Source organism: Crinia signifera, chromosome 1 (assembly GCF_055691185.1).
Source record: "Crinia signifera chromosome 1, ASM5569118v1, whole genome shotgun sequence".
Classification (NCBI taxonomy): domain Eukaryota; kingdom Metazoa; phylum Chordata; class Amphibia; order Anura; family Myobatrachidae; genus Crinia; species Crinia signifera.
Genome location: NC_139217.1, coordinates 343,578,052 through 343,603,523, shown reverse-complemented (window position 1 = coordinate 343,603,523; position 25,472 = coordinate 343,578,052). Strand labels below are relative to the sequence as shown.

General features: G+C 41.4%; 3 protein-coding genes across 4 annotated transcripts in view; 2 read left to right on the top strand and 1 right to left on the bottom strand.

Moving 5' to 3' along the window:
• LOC146007895 (clustered mitochondria protein homolog) overlaps positions 1 to 6,719 on the top strand; it is a 46,790-nt gene extending 40,071 nt beyond the window's left edge. The window contains exons 23-26 of the mRNA XM_083146639.1: positions 28 to 121; positions 2,190 to 2,324; positions 3,274 to 3,347; positions 3,461 to 6,719. Coding sequence (XP_083002765.1) covers positions 28 to 121; positions 2,190 to 2,324; positions 3,274 to 3,347; positions 3,461 to 4,019 — 862 coding nt within the window. The 3' untranslated portion in view covers positions 4,020 to 6,719. The remainder of the gene's footprint in view (positions 1 to 27; positions 122 to 2,189; positions 2,325 to 3,273; positions 3,348 to 3,460) is intronic.
• A 1,236-nt stretch (positions 6,720 to 7,955) lies between these two features.
• SRRD (SRR1 domain containing) lies at positions 7,956 to 25,378 on the bottom strand. 2 transcript variants are annotated; one of them, XM_083146627.1, is made up of 8 exons: positions 25,222 to 25,378; positions 22,858 to 23,085; positions 22,267 to 22,307; positions 20,298 to 20,509; positions 19,773 to 19,871; positions 17,879 to 18,030; positions 11,850 to 11,895; positions 7,956 to 8,584 (listed from the first exon to the last, which is right to left on the bottom strand). In XM_083146627.1, exons 2-8 carry the CDS (start codon positions 23,022 to 23,024, stop codon positions 8,393 to 8,395), a joined length of 909 nt encoding a protein of 302 aa, XP_083002753.1. In that variant the 5' UTR covers positions 23,025 to 23,085; positions 25,222 to 25,378; the 3' UTR covers positions 7,956 to 8,392. The 2 variants fall into 2 exon arrangements, with proteins under 2 accessions (XP_083002753.1, XP_083002744.1); XM_083146618.1 differs by having other exon boundaries at positions 25,208 to 25,365.
• The window catches only part of HPS4 (HPS4 biogenesis of lysosomal organelles complex 3 subunit 2), a 32,504-nt gene continuing 32,347 nt past the window's right edge, over positions 25,316 to 25,472 (top strand). Inside the window, exon 1 of the mRNA XM_083146596.1 lies at positions 25,316 to 25,435. The gene's annotated coding sequence lies outside the window, so the exon portion shown is untranslated. The remainder of the gene's footprint in view (positions 25,436 to 25,472) is intronic.

Here is a 25,472-nt window from a genome sequence, read left to right as displayed (position 1 = left end):
TACTTTGGTTCAATTTATGTCTTCCAGTCACCATCTGATAGCCCTAGCATATACAAGCAAGGCAGAGTTCAGAGCCGCAATGCAGCATGAAAAGGAAACATATACTATATACAAAGCCTTGGTAAGCATGTGTAGTAAAGCATTACATAGTACAGCAAGTATATGGAAAAGTGTAATTGCTTTTACAGTAGGGTGTAGTCATAACTAAGGTCTCCTACTTACTTACCGGGCTGTTACAATTAACCCCTTGAGTGGTGGGTTTTGCTGGGGCAGGACAAACCTACCAGGGCAGGTTTGTCCTGCCCAGCAAAACCCACCACAGGAAGTTATAAGCCCCCCCTCCCTCACCTCTGCTCCGGCGTTAGTACGCCGAGCTTCCCTGCCGCCGCTGTCCCCGCTGCATTAGCCGGCCGCCTGTCACATTCAGCAGTGACGTCGGCGGCAGGCTGGGGGATGTTCGCGGCGGCTCGGGAGGACTCTGGTGCCTGAGCGCTCCCGAGTCCCCCAAGCCTGCCGCCGACGTCACTGTAAAATGGGTGTCGGCTGGCGGGCGGGTCAGGGGAGCTCCGGCGTGCCGATCACCGGAGCAAAGGTGATGAGGGGGACTGGGGGGACACCATGGTTGTAATGGGGGTGGGCTCTAGAGTATATTAGTGGTATGCCTGGAAATTTTCCGGGACAGCCCGCTGCGGCAGCGCAGCTGAGCCCGGAAAATTTCCGGGCATACCACTCAAGTGTTAATATCCATAATACTACCATCAGTAGCTTCCACTTCCAAAGCTTCAAATACATTCTTCTGTACATCCATGTGTAATAATTACTTACTTGGTTTACAATTAATATGGTAAGAAGGCTCATCAAACACAACAGAATACAGGTAATGAAACAGTCAGGTACTGCTTGTTAGAAAAAACACATCGAACTGAGAGAGGTTACTCTCAAACACCCTTCCGCTCCCCTCCCAATATTGAAAATATTGAAAATATTTATAGTTGCTCTAAACTTCCGTTACGTGACAACTGATTTTTATTAATGCATAATTACCAAATATCTTATGACACAGGGACTCAATTGCAGGGCAAATTTGTTCTCACAATGGACAAAACCATGTGCACTGCAGGTGGGGCAGAGAGAGTTAGATTTGGGTGGGGTGTGTTCAAACTGAAATCTTAATTGCAGTGTACAAATAAAGCTGCCCGTATTTACCCTGCACAGAAACAAAATAACCCACCCAAATCTATATTTTTCTCAACCCCCCTCCCCCCCCTTGTAATGCACAAATTTTTGTCTATTTTGAGAACAAATTTGTCTTGCGATCAGGTCTGAATTAGGCCCATAGATCAGTCTGTTAAAAGGGAAACCAATAACCATCCTTTCTGGCAGATTCAGCAGCTCTTCTCACTGATGCAATAGGTCTTTGCAGAGACATCACGCTAATCCTATGTAGTAAAAGGCTAACACTGCTCCTCTCCTCTATGGGGGGGGGGGGGGGGGGGGCGGTATTCAAGTGTTTTGTGGGGCGGCCACTTCATGGCTCTGAAGGAGCAAGTAAAGTGTTGCTCTGTTCACATGCGCACATCCTCCCCTGCTGATGTTACGGTTCTGATATTTTGATGAGCTGGGGTAACTAGTGTACTATGTAACTATTAACATCTAGTATCTCTTTAGTGTACATTTTCTGGCCTGATATTTATTTATTTCATTTAGTAACAGTTATTTATATAGCGCACACATACACCGCAGCGCTTTTACAGAGAATATTTGAAAATTCACATTAGTCCCTGGCCCAGTGGAGCTTACAATATTCTAGACATGTACTCAGACATATTTTAGGGTTAATTTTTATTAGAAGCCAATTGACCTACCAGTATATTTTTGGATTGTGGGAGGAAACCAGAGTACCTGGAGGAAACCCACGCAAGCACGGGGAGAATATACAAACGCCGCACAGTTAGAGCCATGGTGGGTATAGAACCCATGACTTCAGCGCTGTGAGGCAGTAATGCTAACCATTACACCCTCCGTACTGCTCGATGAAATGGGCAGTATGATATGAAAATGGGCCATATATATATATATTTGTATCTGTTATTAAATTGGGCATGCGTTGTTTGGAGTGGAAACCCGCCTGAGCATTGCTGTTTATACGGACATGGCAAATATTCATATTTTCTTTTTGTCGCTTCTAGCTCAGCGATTCCCATGAAAAAACTAAGGAGAGCTCTGTATTTTTGAAGCACGTTACACAACAAGCTGTAAACCTGCAGCGAACCATGAACGAGATTTACAAAAATGGATCAATTGGCACCTTATCTCATGTCCAGGTATGTTGTACGGATGTGGATCATTGAAAAAGCCAACAGAATAACAAAAAAGATTGAAGTGGAAGTGGCCTGGGGGCTTAGTGATGTTTTTCATTGAATCATGTCATGGTGACCACCATGGTGTTTTTATCACAGTAACAATATATACTTTGTGTTTCTGTGTTTACTGGAGCCAGGATAGACTATAAATGATCACATAATCCCTGAGTTAATAGAAGTCGGGATAGGGGAGGACTGAGCATGCCCCTAGGCCTCTGGGTGCCATGGTGGGGGAGATTACATTTTTATTCAGCTGCTTCCTTCAAAAGCAAAACTTGTGGTTTTGTGGTTATTGTTCTGTCTTTAAGCCCTTTTAAAGGTCTTAATACACTAGTCCGATATGGCTTGATTTCACCCGATTCCAATGGATAGGCGAAAATTGGATGTGTTTGACATCCCAATGCGTGGTTTTGTGCACATCAGGCTGGAGTCGGTGGTCAGACCTGCTGCACATCCGACCCCAGAATCAGATACCCTCTCGCTGGCGGGAACAGGGTCGCATGAGATACATTGCATGTCAATGTATTGCATGCTGCCACCCGTATAGACCCCTTGAGCAGCCTGGGACATCTGATGGCCATACACTGTTGGGAGAAGTTGCAGCAATGTATGGCCACCTTAAGACTGAGTGGGACTAGTTTTTAGCACATTTTAGAGCTATATATTCACAATTAGTCTCCCTTGTACTTGCCACTGAAGGTGTTAATTATATTTTATATAAGTGCTACTTTTGCAATTAAGTGCTAATTAAATTATTCATGTATTTTTCGTGTGCAAATATCCCAGACCTGCTTCCTCCTCTACGTGAGCCCCAATTTGTTTTCACTCTCTACTTAGAGCGTACACATATTACTGTTGGATGATAAGTTTAGTGTACATTTATGGTTTGTCTACTTTGTTTTCCATGCAGACTGTCCCTCCAGGGATTGATACTTTGTTGCAGCAGCTGAACCTTCTGAACGGCATTTTACGGATCAATGTCTGGTAAGGAAAAGCTGGCTGACCATTCTGGCTGTTACTCAGTTCTTTGTAGTGTAATGGTGTTACAAGGGATCTTTGGATAAATATATACTCCCATATTGTGCCTTATTTTGCAGCACTCGGGAACAAAATGGCAACCATGCAAATGAAGTAAAAAAACAGAATTCTTTGGAGAGCGCTGAGGAGCCAATAGAGCAAGAACAAAAATTATTCTCTAAGGAGGAAAAGCCCGGTTCTGAGATAAAAATTGAGACCAAAGATCAGGTAGAGGATGAGCAGAAAAAGGATGATGTTGGAAACAAACTAAAAGATGAAAGTGAGAAACAAGTTGGGACTGAGAAGCCGCCTAAGGACACCGGGGAACTAAAGGATGGGACTGAGGTGCAGACTAAAGAAGCTGAGGATAAAAATAGTGCAGTTGAGGAGCAGACCGAAGATGGTGTGGAGAAAAAGAATGAAGCGGAGAAGAAAAAGGAGGGACTTGAGAAACAGATTAGTAATGCTGATGATAATGGTGGAGAGCAGACTAAGATAACTGAAGAGCAGGAGGATGCGCTCTTAGAGCATAAGGAAATAAATGTATCTAAAGATGGTGACAGTCCCGATGTGGAGGCACACAATGACAGCAAGTGCTGTGCGCCTGTGGTCAAGCAGAAGGAAGTACATGGAAAATAATACTGTACCAGTCCTGACCTGCAAGACCTGGACCGCCCACACTAATATATTATTAATGTCTATCTATTGATTACATATAGAGAGAGGTCAACTTGTGAATTCATTTTTTTTACAGATTTTTTTATGTAACTATTGTAGAAGACTGGCACAAATCCTAATTGAACACTGTGATGTATGTATGACATGTTACATATATTTAATATGGGAGACGAAGAGTAAAATCAAAGCAAATCCTATGTTGTACACATGTGCCAATAGATTGCATGATGCAAAACAAAGCATATTAAGGGTTTATCAAATGCACTTTGTAGATGTTTACATCCCAGTTGGTGAGCAAAAATAAAATACAACTTTGTGCATTGAGAGACATCTACCTTAAAATAATATTTCTATTTTGATAGGATACTAACTTATTGGATTGTTTGCTCTAGATAAAATGCAATGAAAAGCAGTCCATAATATTTTGTGATATTAACCCTTTGAGTGTAGGTGAAATTGTCTGTATAAAGACGTGTAATGTTTACCATATGCAGGAAATATACTTTTTTTTTTTTTTACACAACATGTTTTGATTTGACTTTATATAACAAATGTGAGCAATGCTGGCATTTTTAGCAGATGTTGGCACTCAATGGGTTAACATTCATAATCATTATTGCCTTGCCTAGCAATTGCATATTCCGTTATATGTGCCAGGATACGGACAGGCAGATCAGTTGAGTGCAAAATGGGCTACTAGTTCTTATTTGTTTGGGGTTTTTTAAGCTATAAGACTGTTATTTGTATTTCTAGTACATTAAAGTACTACTTTTTGTAAGCTGTAACATTTACAATGGTCTGCACATTTCATTAATACATAAATCAATTACCAGCATATTTGCCTACTGTCCTGGGACCTATTTTCTGTTAGTGAACCCCTACCCCCCCTCTCACTTAGGGACAAACACCGTTAATCCAGAAGTGAGCCAGTTCAGTCCATGAAGGCCCTGTCTTCACTGTAACTGCACGTAACTTCCTATTGGAAGTCCTCCCTGTCAGTCAGACACACGGGGCAGTGCCATTGAGGTGTTCCCTCCCTCCCGGGATTGCCAGTTTGGCCTGCGATTAGCAGAGACCTGCCTTATGTCAGTCCAAGACAACTTTTATGGGCTGCAGCCAATGTATTCTATAGAACTGTGTTTTCCTGGCACCAGTCAGCTTCTTTAAGCGGGTGCGGCATCTCCTCCTTCTCTAGCAGACCAGGCAACTTAGCACATGTAGGAACCACCGCTTATTACCAGACATATGGGCATATTTATTATTTGTCAGGATGTTAACCTAATAATTCAAATTTTTTATTACAGCAAAAGGATTCAATCCAATGATTTGCAGGCATAGAACATTATTCATAAGCAAATCTTAACCCATCCCTGCATTCTGTACAATTTTAAAGAGGGTTTTGGCGGTCAGGGCCAAGCTTGGTCATTTTGACATTTCATCAGCCCTATGGGCTGATTTGTGACTGAAAATAGAGGGCTGCAGCAGATATCTGCTGTGGTACCCTCATTCTTACAGGTAGATTTACTAATGCTTCTAAAAGCAACCAATCAGATTGTCTATCATTTTTTAGGATGTGATAGAGAAATGATAGACAGAATGATTGCATACTAGGGGCAACAACCTCTTTTGATATTCGAAAACTTTAATAAATGTACCATTTCCAGTTTAGCGATTTGATGAATAGTCAGTGTGCCTTACTAGAAGAGGAAAGTTATGATAGCCTCTCACTGCCATTTACAAGATGAAGCATTATATAGCTAAACCTCTGTAGGTAAATTCCTTGCCGTAGGATTGCCAGCACCCTTTAGGTAGTTATCATTTTTCAAAAATTTTAATTCTTTCTGCATAGTGGAATTATTTATTCAGTTTAGGAAGCTGCTATTAAGGGAACATATCGCACACAAATCTAGGTACACCCTATTCAATTATTGGACTGATTACCCAATAAGAGTTTAGGCAAAATACTGATAAACTGTTCAGTATAGAGTACGACCAGGAAAGCTCTGCTTCTTAGATTATTGGTTTGGTTGACTTTGACAAAAAATATCTGCCAATAGGTCCCGATATCATGCAGTGTGTTTTGCATGCCCGATAATGTTTTATCCTGGTTACCTCATCGCCCCTGTGGACAGGCATATGCAAATTCAGGGTGCTGGGCCGAAAAATCTGAAACTCATTGGTCATTGTGACCAAATAAATTGCATAGTGTGTACCTGGGTTAAGAGTAAAGAAGGACAGATCTTTGTAGTCCACAACAGCATAGTACCAGATTCATAGAAAGAAATGGGATTACTCTAACTGTGTAATAAAGGGTATATTCCACAATAAAAGCTGAAGAGCATGAGCCACTAAATTGATTTTAATAGTACTAAAGTTAAATATTCCCATTTGGCTGAATGTAAGGGAGAAGTCAGTGAGCCGAGGTGACCTCCCACTATAGTTCCTGATGTCAGAATGAGTTTACATGTGGAAACCTGGGAGCTTTTGTATGACCTTTTTTTACAACAATAAAGAGGTTACTTTGGTTTGGATAGTACATTGTAACTATAACTTTTTGATGACTAATCTTTATATTTTTTATTTTTACTTTTTTTTAAAACAATCGGCTTTCTAAGATTTTATTACTTGCAATTTAATAAAGATTGTAAACTTTCTGCAGTATTCATAGTCTTATGTCAATTATTGTTTATTGGTGCACATTTGAGTATGTATGTTGGCAGTCATTCAATAAGAAAAAAATCGCTTGACCAAATGGGCTATAATGTCATTGTATTGACACCATATGGACAACCTGCATTAGGACTACATGAATATAGTTGACCCACAAATCTCGGTTCTTGCCTCACTTCACTAGACCACGCTTCGGGCATGGTGACTTGCTCCATTCGCCACAGATTACTATTCCCAATAGATATTCGTGTGGATAGTAAAATCAAATGTTTTGACCATTCAAAAGGTCAACATGAATATGGTGGAAACATTTTTAAGTTGTTAACCTAATAAATATGGTGTTGACCTGTACATTGCAATAGAGGTAGCTGGATAATAGATCGACAAACTGTGGGCCTCAAAGGGCACTATTCAATGCGGCCGGTGAGGGGTTAAACGGTGGGGATCGCTGAAAACAAGAGACTCTCACCATTTTAACACACACACCTCCCCCCCCCCCCCCCCCCCCCGCGCCAGCCGCTCACTGTATTCAATATTCCGGGGGGAACCCTCAGTGTCAGATGACTAAGGATTCTACCAAACAGCGAGGTTCACAGCTAATGCATTTAGCCACAGGCCTAGCTGTTTTGGCGGGTGCACACGCCATTTCCACGTCGCTGGAAAAACTGAGTGTGCAGGAGGTCAGTTTAATACTGACTGTGCTCGCTGTGACCGCAAGCAGGCAGCACTGCTCGCTGTCACAGCTCACAAAAAACATTGAATATACCCCTTTTTGTGCTCTGTGTGTGTGTGTGTGTGTGTGTAAAAATTCTATTGGAAAAAAGTGTTGCATGTTTATATTCACTTTACTTGAAAAGTGAATATAATTTTTATTTTTTTTGCTAGTAAATTAGCAAAACAATTTTTTACATTGTCACTAGTAATTCACATCAAATGGATACATATACATGTATTCGTAACCATTCGATCTTAGTAAATTTCCACCATTGAGAATAACTTTGGCCACTTTAATGCACTTTCTTGCTGACCAATTCTCCTATTCACACAAACAACAAAAGGTGGGTTACCTTTTACATGTGCAACTTTTGTCAAAGAACATAGACCTTTATCATAAATGGAAAAATATTGTTGAAAATGGCAGAGCAACATGGCAATGAGGTCACTACCGAGGTTTAGGTCAAAAGCTCATCGGCTTAATGCTGTGCAAAACATATCAAGACGCCAAAATCCAACAATAGGAATTTATTAATGATTCAAATGAAAATAAATATTTTTGTACACGAGAAAATCTACTTAAAAAGAAAATAAGATAAAAGCAAAAGGTATCATTGGGGTAAATTTACTAAAGCTTTTATAATTGAAAAGAGGTGATGTTGCAACCAATTAGATTCTGTGTGTCATTTTCTAGGAAGCAGTAAAGAAATGTTAGACAGACTCTGGTTGGTTGCTATGGGCAACATCACCTATTTTCATTTTTAGAAACATTATTATTAACTTATTGTGCCTGGATGTAGGAGTTACAGTGGGAACCAGCACTACCAGCTTGTGGTGTTCCACGTGCGATTGGTAGTACAGGGTGCGAGGAGAGAACCAGCGGTGCAATCTGATCTTTGCATGTGCACCTTTTATGTGAAGTCTGTAGAGTATGGCAAGTGCAGCCAAGGCTATCTTCTAGGGTTGCGGATGATCTCCAGCTCATCACAGTCTCTGTACTGGGGCTCATCTCCAGGCTGCCACATTTCTACAGGTAAATTCTCCAGTTTTGCGACCGTAAAGATATGGATGGATGTGTCATTGAAAATATCACTGTATTGAGTACTCTCTGGAAATGGTGTTTCTTCTATCACTTGTAAACTCTGTATTAAAATAAAGGACATTTGATCATAATAAATATGTCACTTGCACGCAAATAGTGAATTTAGTAATTACAGGTTCAGAGTACCACAGTGTCCCTCTAGGACTAACAGTGCAAGTGCCTATACTTCACAATGGTACGGGTCATAGGATCGACCACAGGAAGGTTGACATGGGGAAGGTCAACAGTCAAAATATCGACATTTCAGGTTTTTCAAGTTTTTTTTTTTTGTAGTGAATGTGGACATATCCGTGCACTGCTTTATTCGTCCTACATGTCGGCTCAAAAAAAAGTGAAAAACCCATGTTGACCTTTTGACTGCCCACATATTGACCCAGTCAACCTAAGCACATGTTGACCTTTCTAGGTGTTGACCTAAGGCCATGTCGACAGTCAGTGGTCACCCTTAGGTATGTCGCCCCAACGACCATATACCTTCACAACTGCAGTGACATTATATTCTCTGTTTGCGGCTTACCATATTCACCCCAACAATGTCTTGTTAAACCACGGCCTAGTGCCGTACAGTATCAAATACCCCATCAGGATAATGGACTCGCTTTATGAAAAATGGAAATTATTATCATTGGACTACGGTATTAAATTAATTATTAGAAAATGTAGAGACTAGAATTTTGTGGCCCTTAGGTCACCTAGGAGCGCTGGTTGAACTGGAGGAATATATGTTTTATAATAATAAAAAACTGGACACAGTTGCCGTACCTTGTTCGAGGTTGTGTACCTCAATCAGAGACCAGATAATGCATGCAGCCTAAGCTTGCAGGCACTGCCAAGAGGTGCAGCTGTGTTCAGAACAAGAATTTAGAGGCTACAATCTCCTTAATTAATATACATATTTGTTAAAAAAAACACAGATAATTCATAAAATCATAAAGTGCACTTCATATAGAACACTAAACAAAACAAGACAGATAACATACATAATGCTTGGCATATATAGATTTATATTATCAGGCTAGAAATGGCTCAATTCTCAGGCATTTTGACATAGTTTAGTAAAGCATGTTCTTATAGTTACCAGTCCCGCTCATATATTGAAATACTCCAGAAGACTGTATTGATCAATACATCAGACAGCCTTCTGGAGTATTTCAATATATGAGCAATATCTGATTTTAGACTAGAATGTTCAGAATTTTTTTTTCAACGCTACACATCTGAACTTATGAGTCATCATGACCTAGAGAATTTAATCTTTTCAGGACACCTTTAGGCCAAATGTTTCTTACTGAGAAATTCAGAAACAAATTTAAACTTAAGTAACCTGTGTTTATATGTCAGACTCAGTTATGGGGTGAGAGACAGGATTCTCTTCTGGTTGCTAATTTGGAGTGCATACAGAAATTATTCACAGCGCTTTCCTTTTACCACATTCTGCTTTTGTTACAGCCTTGTTACAAAATGGAATACATTTTTTTTTACACACAATACCCCATAATGACAATGTAAAAATATTTTTAGGAGATTTTTTGTTAAATTATTAAATCTAAAAACTAAGAAGTCACATGTACGTAAGTGTTCACAGTTTCAACCATTCCTCTTTTGCAGCACCTCACAAGCTCAATCAGGTTGGATGGGAAGCATTGGTGTAGCAATGTTCAGAACTCTACAGAGATTTTTAGTCAGATTCAAGTATCTGCTCTGTCTGGGCCACTCAAGGACATTCACAGAATTGTACTGAAGCCACTCCTTTGATATCTTGGCTGTATGCTTAGTTAGGGCAGGTCTGAGGGCAAGAGCAGTCATTGGAGCAAGTTTTCATCCAGGATATCTCTACGTTGCTGCACTCATCTTTCCCCTCTATCCTGACTAGTCTTCCAGTTCCTGCCCCTGAAAAACATCGCCACAGCTTGATGCTGCCACCACCATGGTTCACTGTAGGGATGGTATTGGCCTGGTGATGGGCGGTGCCTGGTTTCCTCCAAACATGATGCCTGGCATTCACACCAAAGAGTTTAATCTTTGTCTCATCAGACCAGAGAATTTTGTTTCTCATGGTCTGAGAGTCCTTCAGGTGTATTTTGGCAAACTCAAGGGGGCTGCCATGTACTTTTTTTTACTAAGAAATGGCTTCCATCTGACCATACAGGCCTGATTGGTGGATTTCTGCAGTGATGATTGTCCTTCTGGAAGGTTCTCCTCTCTCCACATAGGAATGCTGTAGCTCTGACAGAGTGACCATCAGGTTTTTGGTCACCTTCACGACCTCTCCCCTAATCTCTCAGTTAACATGGCCGGCTAGCTGTAGGAATAGTCCTGGTGGTTCAGAACTTCTTCCATTTACGGATGATGAAGCCACTGTGCTTATTGGGACCTTCAAAGCAGCAGATATTTTTTTGTACCCTTCCCCAGATTTGTGCTTTAGGACAATCCTGTCTTGGAGGTTTACTTTGACTTCATGCTTGGTTTGTGCGCTGACATGCACTCTCAAGTGCGGAACCTTATATAAACAGGTGTGTACCTTTCCAAATCATGTTTAATCAACTGACTTGACCACAGGGGGATGCCAATTAAGCTGTAGGAACATCAAGGATGAGCAGTGGAAACAATGCACCTGGGCTCAATTTTTAACTACATTGCAAAGGCTGTGAATACTTATAAAAATGTGGGTGAAATGTAATAGGGTGAGAGATTCAGAAAGTGAGAGATTTGGTAAGAAGTCTCCAGTTCTTTTTAGCGCAGCAATCGTTTACACTGCAAAATCAAACTGGTATTGCAGTGTAAACGATTGCTGCTTTAAAAAAAACTGATAGTACCAGGAAGCTAAAAGCCCTTGCCTTTATTGCCTACTGTCTCTCAATCACTACCTCTGACAAAATTTATTACAAGGGGTCTTCAGAACTGTATAAAAAGAACAGCTTTAGGGGCTGATTCAGACCCGTTTGTTCAGTGCTGAATGTGTCCAATGGTGGGGGGGGGGGTTTGTGCATGTGTGAATCTGCGTAATCCCCGGGAGCGAACGCCTCTTACACACTCGCTGAGCCATTCGCTCCGGACAGGGAGGGTTGGGAGCAGGGGAACGCCCAGCATTTTATGGGCATCCCTATAAAACCACTGGGCGTTCCCCTGGCGAGTCGATGCGTAGGCGAGGGGGCTGATGTCAGCGCTCACCCCCTCTTCGCCATCTACGGCCGAGATAAAAATGTTGGCGCTTACCTGTTCGCTAGGCTGCGAGTATTAGCAGTCTAGCGAACGGATCTGAATCATGGTCATTGTTTTGTTTCATACCGACCCAGACAACTTACCTTATGGATATAAGCATAATCTCTCTGTAGGATTCTTGATACCAATCTATAAGACAAGATCATTTTACGATTTGAGTAACTGGTCTAACATTTTATGGTTTGGTTATTTTTTCACAATATAATAAGAAAGTCCTGCAACAACAAGCCCGGTGATGGGTCTCAGGGACCAGATATATATACAAAAATTTGGGGTTCTACTTGTATTTGTGTCTCATCAAAATATATGGTTATTAATTTGGAATTTCGACATCAATGAAGATGCCAATGTCAATATCCCAACTGCCTGCATCCAAATTGTAAGTATGTGGGGGTGGGTTATGTTTTGGAACTAGCGGGGATACGTTGTTAGTCTGATGGGGGGGTAGAGTAGTTAGGGTTAGGTTGCGGGGAGGGAGGGTTAGAGTTAGGCACTAATGTGGAGGGTTACGGAATGGGAGAGGGTTTGGGTTAAGTTGCAGGAAGGGAGGGAAGTAGAACTACTGGACCCCTGTTGAGATTCCCTCTTATCGCATGGGTCTTCAACCTGTGGCCCTCCAAATGTTGTGAAACTACATGTTCCAACATGCATTGCCACATTTTTTCCTATAAGAGCATGCCAAAAAACCTCAGGGCATGCTGGGACATGTAGTTCCACAACATCTGGAGGGCCACAGGTTGAAGACCTGTGCTCTATCGGGATACCAGCTTCTGTATTCTGACCGCAAGCATCCTGTCTGTCAACCATGTGAATGGATTCCATATACAAACATGCAGCTATGCCAGGAGTGTTGGGTAGTCAGGTGAAGAGTGCTTAGGGTGTCTTGTTGCCTTGGTAGGTTGTTTTTTCTCATTGTAATCCACCCTGCCCCTTTAAAATGCGCCCCTCTGACGCCTCTGAGAGCGGCGGGGGGACGACAAAGAGACTGGAAGAGCTGACATTTGTTCTCCGCGAAGGAGGTGAGTGGCCTGTCAGCGCGGTGTGAAGCAAATAAATATATATATATACATACTCACAGACAATATAGGAGGGGGGGGGGGAGGGTGGAAGTACAGCAAAAAGTGAAATGGGGTGTTGGGACTGGGAGAAAAGACAGCAGTCTTACAAGGAATGCTATGATTGCGAGCTGAAGTGCTGGGACTGGTAGAGGCAGTGACAGCACACTGCAAACAAGAGTGCTGAGTCTGGTAGGGAAAATGACAGCAGAATGAAAAGAGGGATGCTGGAAATGGGAGGGAAGATATGATACTGGGAGACTGGGACTGGAAGTATATATGTTGGGACTAGGGCGCTTATTCAGATCTGATCGCAGTACAAATTTGTTCTCAAAATGGGCAAAACCATGTGCACTGCAAGTGGACAAAGGACGGTGAACCGAATCAGAGCGCTGGAGTTCTGCAGGTGGGTATGGAATGCGTGTGGTAACCGCGTACCACAGAAATAATATTTTCAATGGACAATGTGTGCAAGACACATCTATTGCACTCCAAAAATCCTCCTGCGAACTTTAGAATATGCGGGTGAAAAGTTACGTCCCTGTCTCAAAAGGAACGCTCCTCTTCTCCGTCACCGTCCATAATTCAAACCCCAACCATATTGTCAGATTCCTGGGCATCAAGGAGATAAAGGATGACCCGAGAAAAAAGAATAAAGTATCACAACTGGCAAAGGAGGAAATGAAATGTATTTTTAATCTCAATACACTACTCCCCAATGGTCTCAACAAAGACTTTGAGATAAAATGTTTTTTATAGTCTCTTTTTTTACCACATTTTAAAGTTTTTTTATTATACTTCTAACCATTCATTATTCTAGTATTCATACTTTTGTATTTTTATATTGTGCCGATTTGATCCTAATCATGTTCCCCCTTCTTTCTATTTATTCCTCTTAAAATTATTCTTTGGAGGAAAATATTCTACAGAAAACGGCTCCTTATCGCTCTGATTCCCACATGTTTATACACACTCCGATGTCGACGCAGTGTGGAATGCAGAAGACATGATTCATCAGATGACTCCGGGCGCTACCTGAGCGTCTATAACGAAAACCGGAAGTGTGGCAAAGACGCAGCACCCGGACAAGACGGAAGTGGGGCAGGATCAGTGATGACGACTTCCAGCACTCGTAACGGAGAACTTTTGGCGCGATCAGACGCACCACCCTGATTGGCCACTCATCATCATAAATAGGGTAAATGACAGCCCAACAACATATCCTTGATAAAGACCGCAGCAGGCGGTTGAAACGCGTCGGATCCAATCTACTGACTACCGATCTGGGGACCTACTGCCAGAATGACAAAGGGTGTTCTATTTGCCTGAAGTAAGGGAGTTTCCGGGACTCCAATCCTCCATGCTCGTTTGAGAACTTTTTCCACCAAGTTCTCCACCCATTCTGGTAATTGTTTGATTCCCCTCATACGGCTGTCTTTTATTCTTCCACTACAGAACTTTTTTTATTCGTTTTATAATCACATTGTGTGTCCAAATAAATAAGATTGTATTACACTATATTCGATTACATTTCATTCCCATATGGTGTCTCGATCTACGGCTGTATATATGGAAAAGAGAAGGATACTAATGCGAACCAGTGTGTGACGATATAATACTATCTCGGAGAAGAGGAGACGTAAAATCCCTCATAAGGGACGTACGGTACCTCTTCGACTACTATAAAGTGTGGTGCAGGGGTGCACACCTTGTTCGATATTGATGAGATAAGAATACACAGTGGTGAAATTTGTATACATCTAACCTTCCTGAGGCGGAGAAGAGGAGCGTTCCTCGTGATACAGGGACGTTACTCTCTATCCGTACACCTATTGTGAAACTTGCTTATATATCCATTTAGCTTGAGGCGGAGAAGAGGAGCGTTCCTTTTGAGACAGGGACGTAACTTTTCACCCGCATATTCTAAAGTTCGCAGGAGGATTTTTGGAGTGCAATAGATGTGTCTTGCACACATTGTCCTTTGAACATGTGCACTGCAGGTGGGGCAGATGTAACATGTGCAGAGAGAATTAGATTTGGGTGAGTTATTTTGTTTCTGTGCAGGGAAAATACTGACTGCTTTATTTTTACACTGCAATATAGATCTCACTTTGAAGTAAAACCCCACCCAAATCTAACTCTCTGCACAAGTTACATCTTTCCCCCTGCAGTAAGCATGGTTTTGTCCATCTAAGAAGGAATTTGCCAGAAGGAGTGAACCAAAATAAGGCCCTAGGAGGGAAAGAAAAGCAGACAGAGAGATGTGGTGCCAGGATTGGGAGAGGAAGAGACAACAGACAGGGAGCAGGGGTGCTGTGAGTTTGCCACAGACTGAAGAGGGGCACCAAGACTAGGATGGAAAAGAACAGCAGACTGGGTAATGGGGTGCTGGAACTGGAAAAGGGAAGAGCAGCAGACTGGGAGCAGGGGTGCTGGAACTAGGAGTGGGAAGGAACACCAAACTGGGAGAATGTGTACATACAAAAGTTAAGTTAATATGGGATGAAGAGGTCAAGGCTCACTCGGGAATGTCATAGGATCCTGACATGGCTCATGAGGCAGACAACACTGTAGCGCTGTGTGCATTGAGCCACAAGTGCCATTGCTGCAATGCCCACAAGTTGAAGGATTAGACCAAAGGCAAGAGCTGCAAGGTGAGGCACCCATCCTTCAAACATGTCAACAGAGTGAATTATTAAGTACATGTGAAAGAAATACTGATGCTTAGACATACTGAGTTTTTTAATGCATATTGAATAAAAATGATATATGGAAATGATACCAGAAGAGATGTCATTTATTAGGAATGCAGCACATGCTCGGGCTATGAGTGACAGAACAATCTGCCTTTCCTTTGGTAGTCGTATAGTTGGCATTGACTATATATGAAAAAGTGGTACGCAACACTTACAGTACCTACTATGCATAGCTTGACAGAGGGATTATTGTATGCCTGGTTTGAGTACGGTAGTATGGGATACTGGCAGTGAGGATGCCGGTGGTCAGAATACCAACACAGACATCCTGACTGCATATTATCTCGACATGGGCGCTCAACTAAACTAACCCCAACCACCTCACCCCCTAATGCAGCCTATCCCTCCTCTGTCACAGCTTAACCCTAACCTCCCTCTTGCATATTTATGGATGGGAATCAAACTGTTGGCATTCTGACAGGAGGTGGGATTCTAGCGCCAATATTCTGCTGGCTGGAATGCCAACTACATCCTGTATCCACAGGTGAAATATCTCCCCATCACTTTCACATAGAGTAGACCAGTCTGGGATAAATTATATTAAGGCTTCTCTCTCCATGTCTCTTGCTACTGGCTCCATGCATGGGCTGTATATTACTGTCAGTCCAGCACTACTTGTGTTACACAGTGGTTTCTTTGTGGAACCTTATGTGGAGTCTTCCACACTACCTACACAACGAGCAGACTTCACTACCTGTCAGACAGGAAATCTGTTCCTGTATCTGTCACTCTTCCACCTTCCATATTACATACAGTACATTTGTGGGTTTCTTTCCCCTTGACCTATGAGGTGTTGTTTCACAACCAACAGCATTGTGTATTATGCTTACTGTTTTATTGACCAATGTCATTTCCTTTACAGGCGCATTTATTATCATATCATCTCCATCCCTAGCAAATGCAGTGCAACATATTCAGGGAGTCTGGAAATAGTTTTCCAATTTAAGTTTATTACTTTTTATAGTTAAACCTTCAGTCAGACTTCAGAACAAAAAAAAAATGGTGGTGGAGCACTCAACTTTTCTGCAAATTAGCAGTAAAAAGGATTATGATCAATTAGGTATCACATAAAACAATTTATTTTAAGAGAACACATAGATATATAAAAAATAAGATTAAAATTACATGTAAACATATAATATAAAATGCACTCTGTTGTAAAGTAAAAGGACAATGGATTATTAAGCTTATATTCAATCTCTCCTCTGATCATTATATGTGGTTTCCCATAGTGTCCATAATTGAACTGGTATGGTGGGTGTCCATATACCTGGCTGGATGCCTTATATGTTATATCCACTTATGTGAGACAAGTTTGTTGTAGTCTCTTGATCTGGATAAACTCCAATATTTAGCAGGTGGTCTTGTCCCAAAGTGTCCAGTTGATAAATGGCAGATATGGAGAACCAAAAGTGGAAGAATCGTGTGGAGAGCTGGTCCAAGTGGGAAGCAAATTCAAAGTCCAGCAACAGAGTGTAGCCTGGCCTGATGCGTTTTGTTGTTCTCAGACAACTTTATTTTTGATAAAGTTGTCTGAGAACAAAGAAACGCGTCAGCCCAGGCTAAACTCTGTTGCTGAACTTTGGACTTTGCTTCCCACTTGGACCAGCTATCCACACGATTCTCCCACTTTTTATCCAGATCAAGAGACTACAACAAACTTGTCTCACATAAGTGGATATAACATATAAGGCATCCAGCCAGGTATATGGACACCCACCATACCAGTTCAATTATGGACACTATAGGAGACCACATATAATTACCAGAGGAGAGTATAACTAGGAACAAGTGAGATTGAATTTAAGCTTAATAATCCATTGTCCTTTTACTTTACAACAGAGTGCATTTTATATTATATGCTTACATGCAATTTTAATCTTATTTTTTATAAATCTATGTGTTGGCTTAAAATAAATTGTTTTATGTGATACCTAATTGATCATAATCTTTTTTCAGCCACTATTCTTTTGTTCTTGTTTCTATAATATTTTGGGGAATGACACCCCCCCCCTTCCAGGTGTGAGCAGCTATCTCAACCACTCATCCCACTAGCGCCTGTTTTTCCCACCTAGGTGGTAAATTCTTTCCTTCAGTCAGACTTAATAAAGAATCTTATTTCAATCCATGATGCTCCATCAGAGTCGTCTTTATTTTCTCCATGTTTGTCCTATAGTATTCACTGCCAACCCGACACATTGTGGTATTATACCGTATAACTCATGTCATGATGTTCTGATACTTGAATGTCTTCTATCATATATTATCTTATGGTAATACATTATTGTATACTGATCTTACCGTTCTTCTATCCCTTTGAAACTGTTACCGATAATAGCCATCTGTGATAAAGCATCCAATGACCAGTTCCGCCACAGCAAATTATTGTAGAGAGCCTTCCCACAATGGACCATGTAGAACAAGGTAGGTTTTCCGACAGCATGCTTTCCCTCCTATAAAGAAAATGTTGTACAGGGCAAATTACATGGGAAGTCCTTATTAGTAAATTGTTAATATGACATAAAAAGCAGGGCTATTAAAAAAAGGGCTTGAATAAAGACCTTTAACTTTTGTTGTACTTCCTTCTTGCTAATCTGCTCCAATGGAGCATATAAGTAGTGTCCGTTCTTATGATTCCCCCAAGTCACAAGAAATTCCATAACCACAAACACATTATTCTGAGCACTCATAACACAGGGAACCATGCATTTAATGTTGCTTCTATTTCTTATGCATTTGAATATTGGTCGTTACTGAATTATATTAGTTACAAAAAACACAATTGTGATAAAAGACCTTTTAAAGGCCCATACACACTCTGCGTTTTCAGCTTAAAAGCTGCCCAGTGTGTACAGGGCAGCGATGAGCGGTCACGGTGTGCACCAATGCATGCTCCCACATCATCACTGGCTGCCACCGCTCATGTGCTGGAATTACCAGCATACGAGCATGGGGGTTCACGCCTTTTTATAGCGTCCAGCTATGGTACGTCGTCACCCCTGGAAAATCGCTTTATTTGTATGCACCTTAACACACACTGAAAGGAACCACAGAAAGTGAATGCTGCAATGTGTGCTGCTTATGCACCTTGTGGGAATGTGACTGCGCAGAACAATCATCTCTCATACACTTAAGGCTACAAAATGCCAGGCAAGCCCTGTATAGATGTTCCCTTCTGTACCTGGGAGGTGAATACATTTAACGGCAACGTAATGGTGTGCTGAACCTATATGCTAGGTTATGGACTTGCAGAAGGTTCCTTGATGTTAAGTGTTTTGACCAAATAAGACCAAATCCCCTCTCCTTTATCTGGTGCACCAAGTTGTTTTTGCCATGGTAATGATTCCGCTTTATAAAAATGGGAGAAAAATGGGAAGAACAAAGCCTAGCATTGTTATTTCAGGACTTACTTTAGGTAACATGACAGAAGTGAAGAGATGGATCTAGGAGATTAGAAAGAGGTAAACCCCATGTAACAAATCACAATCTATGGAACCATAGTTAAAAATTTCCAACTTTTCTAAAAAAAAAATATATATATATATATATATAAATATAGATGGACAGAATAACTGCAGAGACTGGCTTCTGAACCCCTAACAACCGCATCCCCTCCACTTTCTCCAAATTACTAATTAAGCAATTGGAGGTTTTAATTAGTCCAAAAATTACTCCTTTCCTGGCAGCTCTGTTCGCTGCCTCAAAGATGCTGAAATTACATAGGTTGGTGCCTTGTACATCTCGTGTGATTCCCCTGGTGTGCATGTGTGAGATTCCTGTTTGTTAAAGTTCTCCTGTCAGTGTGTGTGTGTATGGGAGACCTCACAGTGAGTGAGACCCTGTCAGCCTCGGTGTGTGTGAGACCGTATAGTATGGGCCTCTCCTAGGAGTCTGAAATAAATGCGGCAGCCAGACACAGCAGTACTGGCTGTAATTCAGCGGTGAGTGCCCGGTGTTCTGTGACCCCAACTTTTTTTTCTCTCGATTAAAATATTAGATTCGATTATTGATACAAAGAAGTTTACGAACATTTTTTTTTAAATTGAATACTTCAGGTATCGGGAGCACTCATACCAGCGGTAATTCAAAATGTCTTTCAGCGCACGCATATGAAACGTCTTATCGTTTATGCCACTGGTCAAAAGCCTGAAAAAGCGCTACCCTGCTTGAAAAGAACAGCATCACAATTACTTACCTCATTTTCCAAGACAAGAGTCATGCCTAGTTCTTGAAGTACAGTAATCTCCAAATGGGAAAAAATTGGGTCAAAAATATAGCACTGGTGTCTTGGAATCTGCAAGGAAGGCCAAATACAAAAGTTATTTCAGGAACCAGATCGGCTTTCATTATCTGCTCCTTGTAATGTATGTCTTAAGAATCCCTGAGATCTCTAATGTAAACATAGAGATATCAGTTTTGCAATTTACAGCTAGTGATGCAGTAACAGCCAATAACAAATATTAATCGTGTGAAAGGCATAGGTGATGCCACTCTAAAAATATTAAAATATAGAAATGAAAAACCCATCCAAAAAATGATTATTTTCTGTATTGTCAATAAACAAATCCTAAACTATAATAGTGGAATAGTTTAATGTCAAATAATTATAAATAAAATAAAGGTACTTAAACTAAAATATATTCCTTACCAATTGTAGCAATTACACTCGACTGCACATTCTGCAGTGCTGTGATTTATTCTCATTATTTCAAACTATCACCTTAAAAAGTTCCAGGATCAAAAGTAAGGCGGCCATTTGGTGTCGGGATATAACACACGATGTAAAGTTTCCCAGCCCATAGCACACACAGTCAGTGTATTGGAGCGAGCTGTAGGGAGATTCCTTCAGTTGCAGAGTTTTCATTAGGTCGTCAGTACCACAGTTGTTCTCTGAAGTCACTTGAGCTATTTGATGACATTTTTTCAGACAACCTAAGAAGATAAAGGTGTAAATATGGTGTCCAGCAAAACTGAACAACAAATTCAGAACTGTGATATTGTGTTGAAAAATGTACTTTTGTTGCTCACATGATTACACTGAAATAAAGAATAATTTTCATGTTCACAGATAATCTCACAATGCGTTAAACCAATCAAACTGGATTATGTTTCGATTATTCGGATCAGTCACCTTGGTGGTGACTCTAATTCAGAAGTAAAGACATAATTGCCAGTGCTAGGTTTACGCTGGGGACAGACCTGACAACGGTGCCCAGTATCACAATGTATTGAGAGATTACATCGTGGCTCACGGCAAAATCCGCTATATCATGGGGCGATGCCGAATGTAACAACACATCAGCTGTGCAATCCCATTAGATTTGCAGCTCATCCCATGGAATTATGTGCCCACCTATTTCATCAAACAATGAATTGATTGGATTTAAGCATACACACTATATGATGTTGTTGCAATCTGTTGCTTATAGCAACATGTCAGGTATATTGTATAGTGCGTACCCAGCTAAAGAAATTTAAGGTGTCTGAGACTTTGAAATGTTGTTTGTGGTCAAAGCATAAGTAATGTAGTCAAAATACCAACAGCGGGATCCCAACAGCCAGACAGCGTCTGGGGGTAGAGTTAAGCACTAATGGGAGGGTTAGCAGTTAAGATTAGCCTGCGGGAAGGAGACTGTGGGAGTTTGAGCTTTAGGCTGCAGGAGTGGTGGATCAGGGCTGGGGTAGGGGTGTAAGGTAAATATACTTACCGAGATGTGTCAGGGTTCTGGTCACTGGGATCCTGCTGTCGGTCTGACTGTTGGGATCCCAACAGTATTTTGTACTTAACCCATAATGAAGGGTATGGATCATGGGGTCGACAAGAGGGAGGTCGACATGCCTGAAGGTTGACATGGAGTTAGGTTGAGACAAGCATTAAGTTGACATGGGTTTTTTCACTTTGTTGACACATTCGGCATAGACACTAAACAAGTGCACCACTGTGCTCTCCTTGCTTCAGGAACGGTGCCTCGCTACAATTGGCACGCTATTTTATTCCCCCACAATGCTGTAGTGGATGGTAGGGCATGCAGTACCGCCTGTCGGGACATGGCGGCTCAAAAAAAGTGAAAAACGCCACGTCGAATTTTGACTGTCGACCTCGCCCATGTCAACCTAAGGCATGTGTCGACCGTATGTCCCTGTCAACCTAACCCCATCTCGACCTTGATGTGTGTCGACCCCATGCATGTCGACCTTCCCCTTGTGACCATATACCATAATGAAGACCTATAAAGTTCTAGCAAATTGCGAATTACATTTATTCCGCTTAGCTGCCTACATCTATCCCCATAATGGTTACTGGCAAACACACGTGGCAACATTTTAGATGACATGATTTAGCATACAACATGTAAGTCATTTGTTTAATCAGCAGTAAACATATTTGTTAAATCATTTGGGTGAATGGTTGGTTGCAAATACACACAAGGCTACAACTATTCTTAGCCAGAAATTGCTCCATTCATTCCATAGGCGTTACTAGAGCAATTACAGGTTGCAAATAATAATTGCAGCTTCATGTCCCATGCAGCAAGCCAAGTTGCATCATGCTGCGTCACAGCAAAAATGAGCATGGCTACATCAGTACGTATAAATGTTGATATACCGGACAATAGAATTGCTCCAGTTTGTCTTTCCAAAAATTGTGATTTATATTTCCATAAACCATTTCACTTGAATATACTTACCATGACATGAGCGCCAAAAGTCAGATAGCCTCAGATTCTCTCTGTAAATGAGGTAATAAAACCATTTATTAATAACATAATACATTGATTTTACTACTAAAGTTAAGAAAATAAAATTGCCAAATGATGCTGCTCAAACATATACCTAAACTAAAATATTACATTACAAATAAATAAAGCAAAAAACATTTCTGTTATTGTTTTCCTTTTATGACACATAAAACACACTGAAAATAAGAAAATATCTAATTCAATAGCAACAAAAACATGCATCCTAAATGTCTACACTGAAATAAGCTCAGTACTAAAAACGCTGCATTTTCCGGAACCCTAAATGTACTGTGATGTGGTACAGTCTTGTCTGCTGGGACAGTGTATAATATCTGAGGGGTGGCAGAGAAATGTGTAAGGGACAAGTTCCCTTCTTGTTTTTTTGTATGGTTATGACTTTTAAAGTTATTTTTAAAATAGTGACTTCCTTCTCCTTTAAGTTTTCCTTTGCATTGTCCTATGTTACAATAATAATTCAAATAATTACACTGTTTTAAATAATAAGCTGTAGGGAAGCATCACTGCAGCTAAGTAGCTCACATTGTTTCATTAATTTGCTTGATGACAGCTTTACAGTCTTTAACCGGATACAAAGGAAGAGACTGCGTAGTTCCCTCAGCTTCTGAAACTAGATTTTCTTTCAGCCTCATGGATTTCTTCTTGATTGCCTTCTTCTTACTGACCACCTGCCACGTGTCTGTTTCCATCCTTGAGGACAGTAAGGATGACTATGTACTGTACAGCGGACATCGAGGTTCCCAGGTGTCTCTGGGAAAAGCAAGACACACAATATTTTATTACTCTTGGCACAGATAATGAAAGCTGACTATCTTACTTGATTATATAGCCTAGTACAATGGTTGAAACAATAAAATGTGACTAGGACAAAACAATGTTGAGCCAGGATGTAGTCATAGGGGTCAATCCAAATACCAGCTGTATCCTGCACTTTGGGTACTCGCAGAGTTCTGTCTGCAGAAACACAGGACTGCATACAAAAGTCTCCAAATTTGGAGTGAGATTGCAACGCAAGATAGGTGATTTGCAGCAAAAACACCTACTGTAGGTCTGTCAGATTACTGCAGATCTGATATGTTTTCACCTGAAAACAGGTAATTTGTCAGACAGTAAAAATGGGCTCTAAATGGATTGCCTGATAAAAGAAAACCACAGGAATATCCTGCTTTTAATGCCGGCAACTGAATTCCCCCATGTCTGTTCCTGTAGTCAATTCGACAGTCAATAGGTTGACATTGACAAAAGGTTGTCACAAGCAATAGGTAGGTATGTCAATGGTTAACATGAGTTTTTTTATGATTTTTATTTTTCAGAAAACTCTCTCATACTTTTCGATCCATGTGAACTACAATTGGGAAAGGTAAAGTCAATTGATCTGCAGTTATAGCGACAAGTGGATTGGGCAATGTGTTCTCCATACATGCTGCCAGATTCATCTGGAATGACATCACAACTGGGCAGGTGCTACTGCCAGTGCCCGCTCATTGAGTTGTCGATTAACAGTGGCTCCTGCAACATATGTATGAGTAGTCTGTGGATTGCCCCTAGACTCAGCACACCATACTGGCTATATTGCACAGCCAATGCAATATATCTGCAAACGACGTCATTCACAGATATATCGCTGGTACACACTGACCGATGTTCCAATGATATATCGACTAGTGTGTAGTCATCTTAACTGTCATTTTTCAAATTGAGCCGGTTTGAGCCTGGCAATTAGCAACTGGCCTCTATCTGTCTTAGCACATAGGGGAAGATTTATTAAGCCTGGTGAAGTGATAAAGTAGTCTTGATAACGCAGCATCCAGTCAGCTCCCAAATGTCCTTTTTCTAAACCAGCATGTGTAACTTGACCCAGATCCTCTTCAGCAAGACCCTCTTGGCAGGAAGGAGACTGTACGTACATCCTGACTGGACACAGTCTCTTTTGATCCTCCTATCCTGCCTCCGTTCACCTCCGTTCCTACTTATCCTATTGTATTTCGTTCGTCCACCCACCTATTTTTAGTATGTTAACTCTTATGAGCAGGGCCCTCCTTCCTCACGTACTCACCCTACCTCATTACCTCACCTGTGCTCCTGTCCTGTTCTTCCCTTCCTCTACTTCATCTTCAGTCTCCTTGACAATTTTGACACCTACTTCTGAACTGATGCTGATTTTAGTTCTACCAGCTATACCCCTATTTATACTGTATCTTTCAACACACCCTGTACGTCACCTTGTAATTTTTTTTGTTTTTTTTGTTTGCTATGTACGGCGCTGCGGACACTTTGCGGCGCCTTATAAATAAACGTACTACTACTACTACTTATGTTGCCAGCAACATATATACAATGGGCCACAGCGTCAAAACGCAGATGCCCATAACAGCATGCTTTATGAAATAGAACTCCCATCAACAAATTTCCCCCTTGGTCCTCAGGATTGCACACAGGTCACACTTTTCAGGGCTGCTCCCAGAATCAGAAAGGACATATTTAGCCTCGCCTCTAGCACTTTTAAAATGTGTCAGGGAAGTGAAGACTGCACCAGTGCCCGTCTGCTGGGTGTCCTGTTTGTGGACCTGAGGACCGAGCTTTAGAACCCATCAACTAGGTGTAAAGGACATGATGAGGGACGATCCTTTGCAACACTACACACCACACATGGGGGTAGATTTATTAAGCTCGGTGAAGTGATAAAGTATCTGGTTTTTATCACCGGACAACCAGCTCCTACCTGTCATTTTTCAAAACAAGCCTGTAACTTCACAGTTGGGAGCTGATTGTCCGGTGATAAAAACCAGACACTTTATCACTTCACCGAGCTTAATAAATCTGCCCCATGGGAACATAAGACAGCAGTAACGCCGTACACAGGCACACGCACCAGAACTCGCATACCAGCCACGCTTCGCTCCAGACAGAGCGGAAACTTTATATCGCTATTATACGTTCACTAGCATTGGAATGCGGCGGGTGCGATCCAAGCCTCGTCCTGGCCGGTGTGGGTGACGCACAGCTTCCCGTTTCCTCCTGCACATGCTCTGACGTCTCTATTGTGCGACTTATGTTGTGACAGTGCTGCTGCTGCTGTAGCAGGAACTTGGAAGCGCAGGTAGGGAGTGGTAGCGTGTGTGCATGAGGAGGGTTTA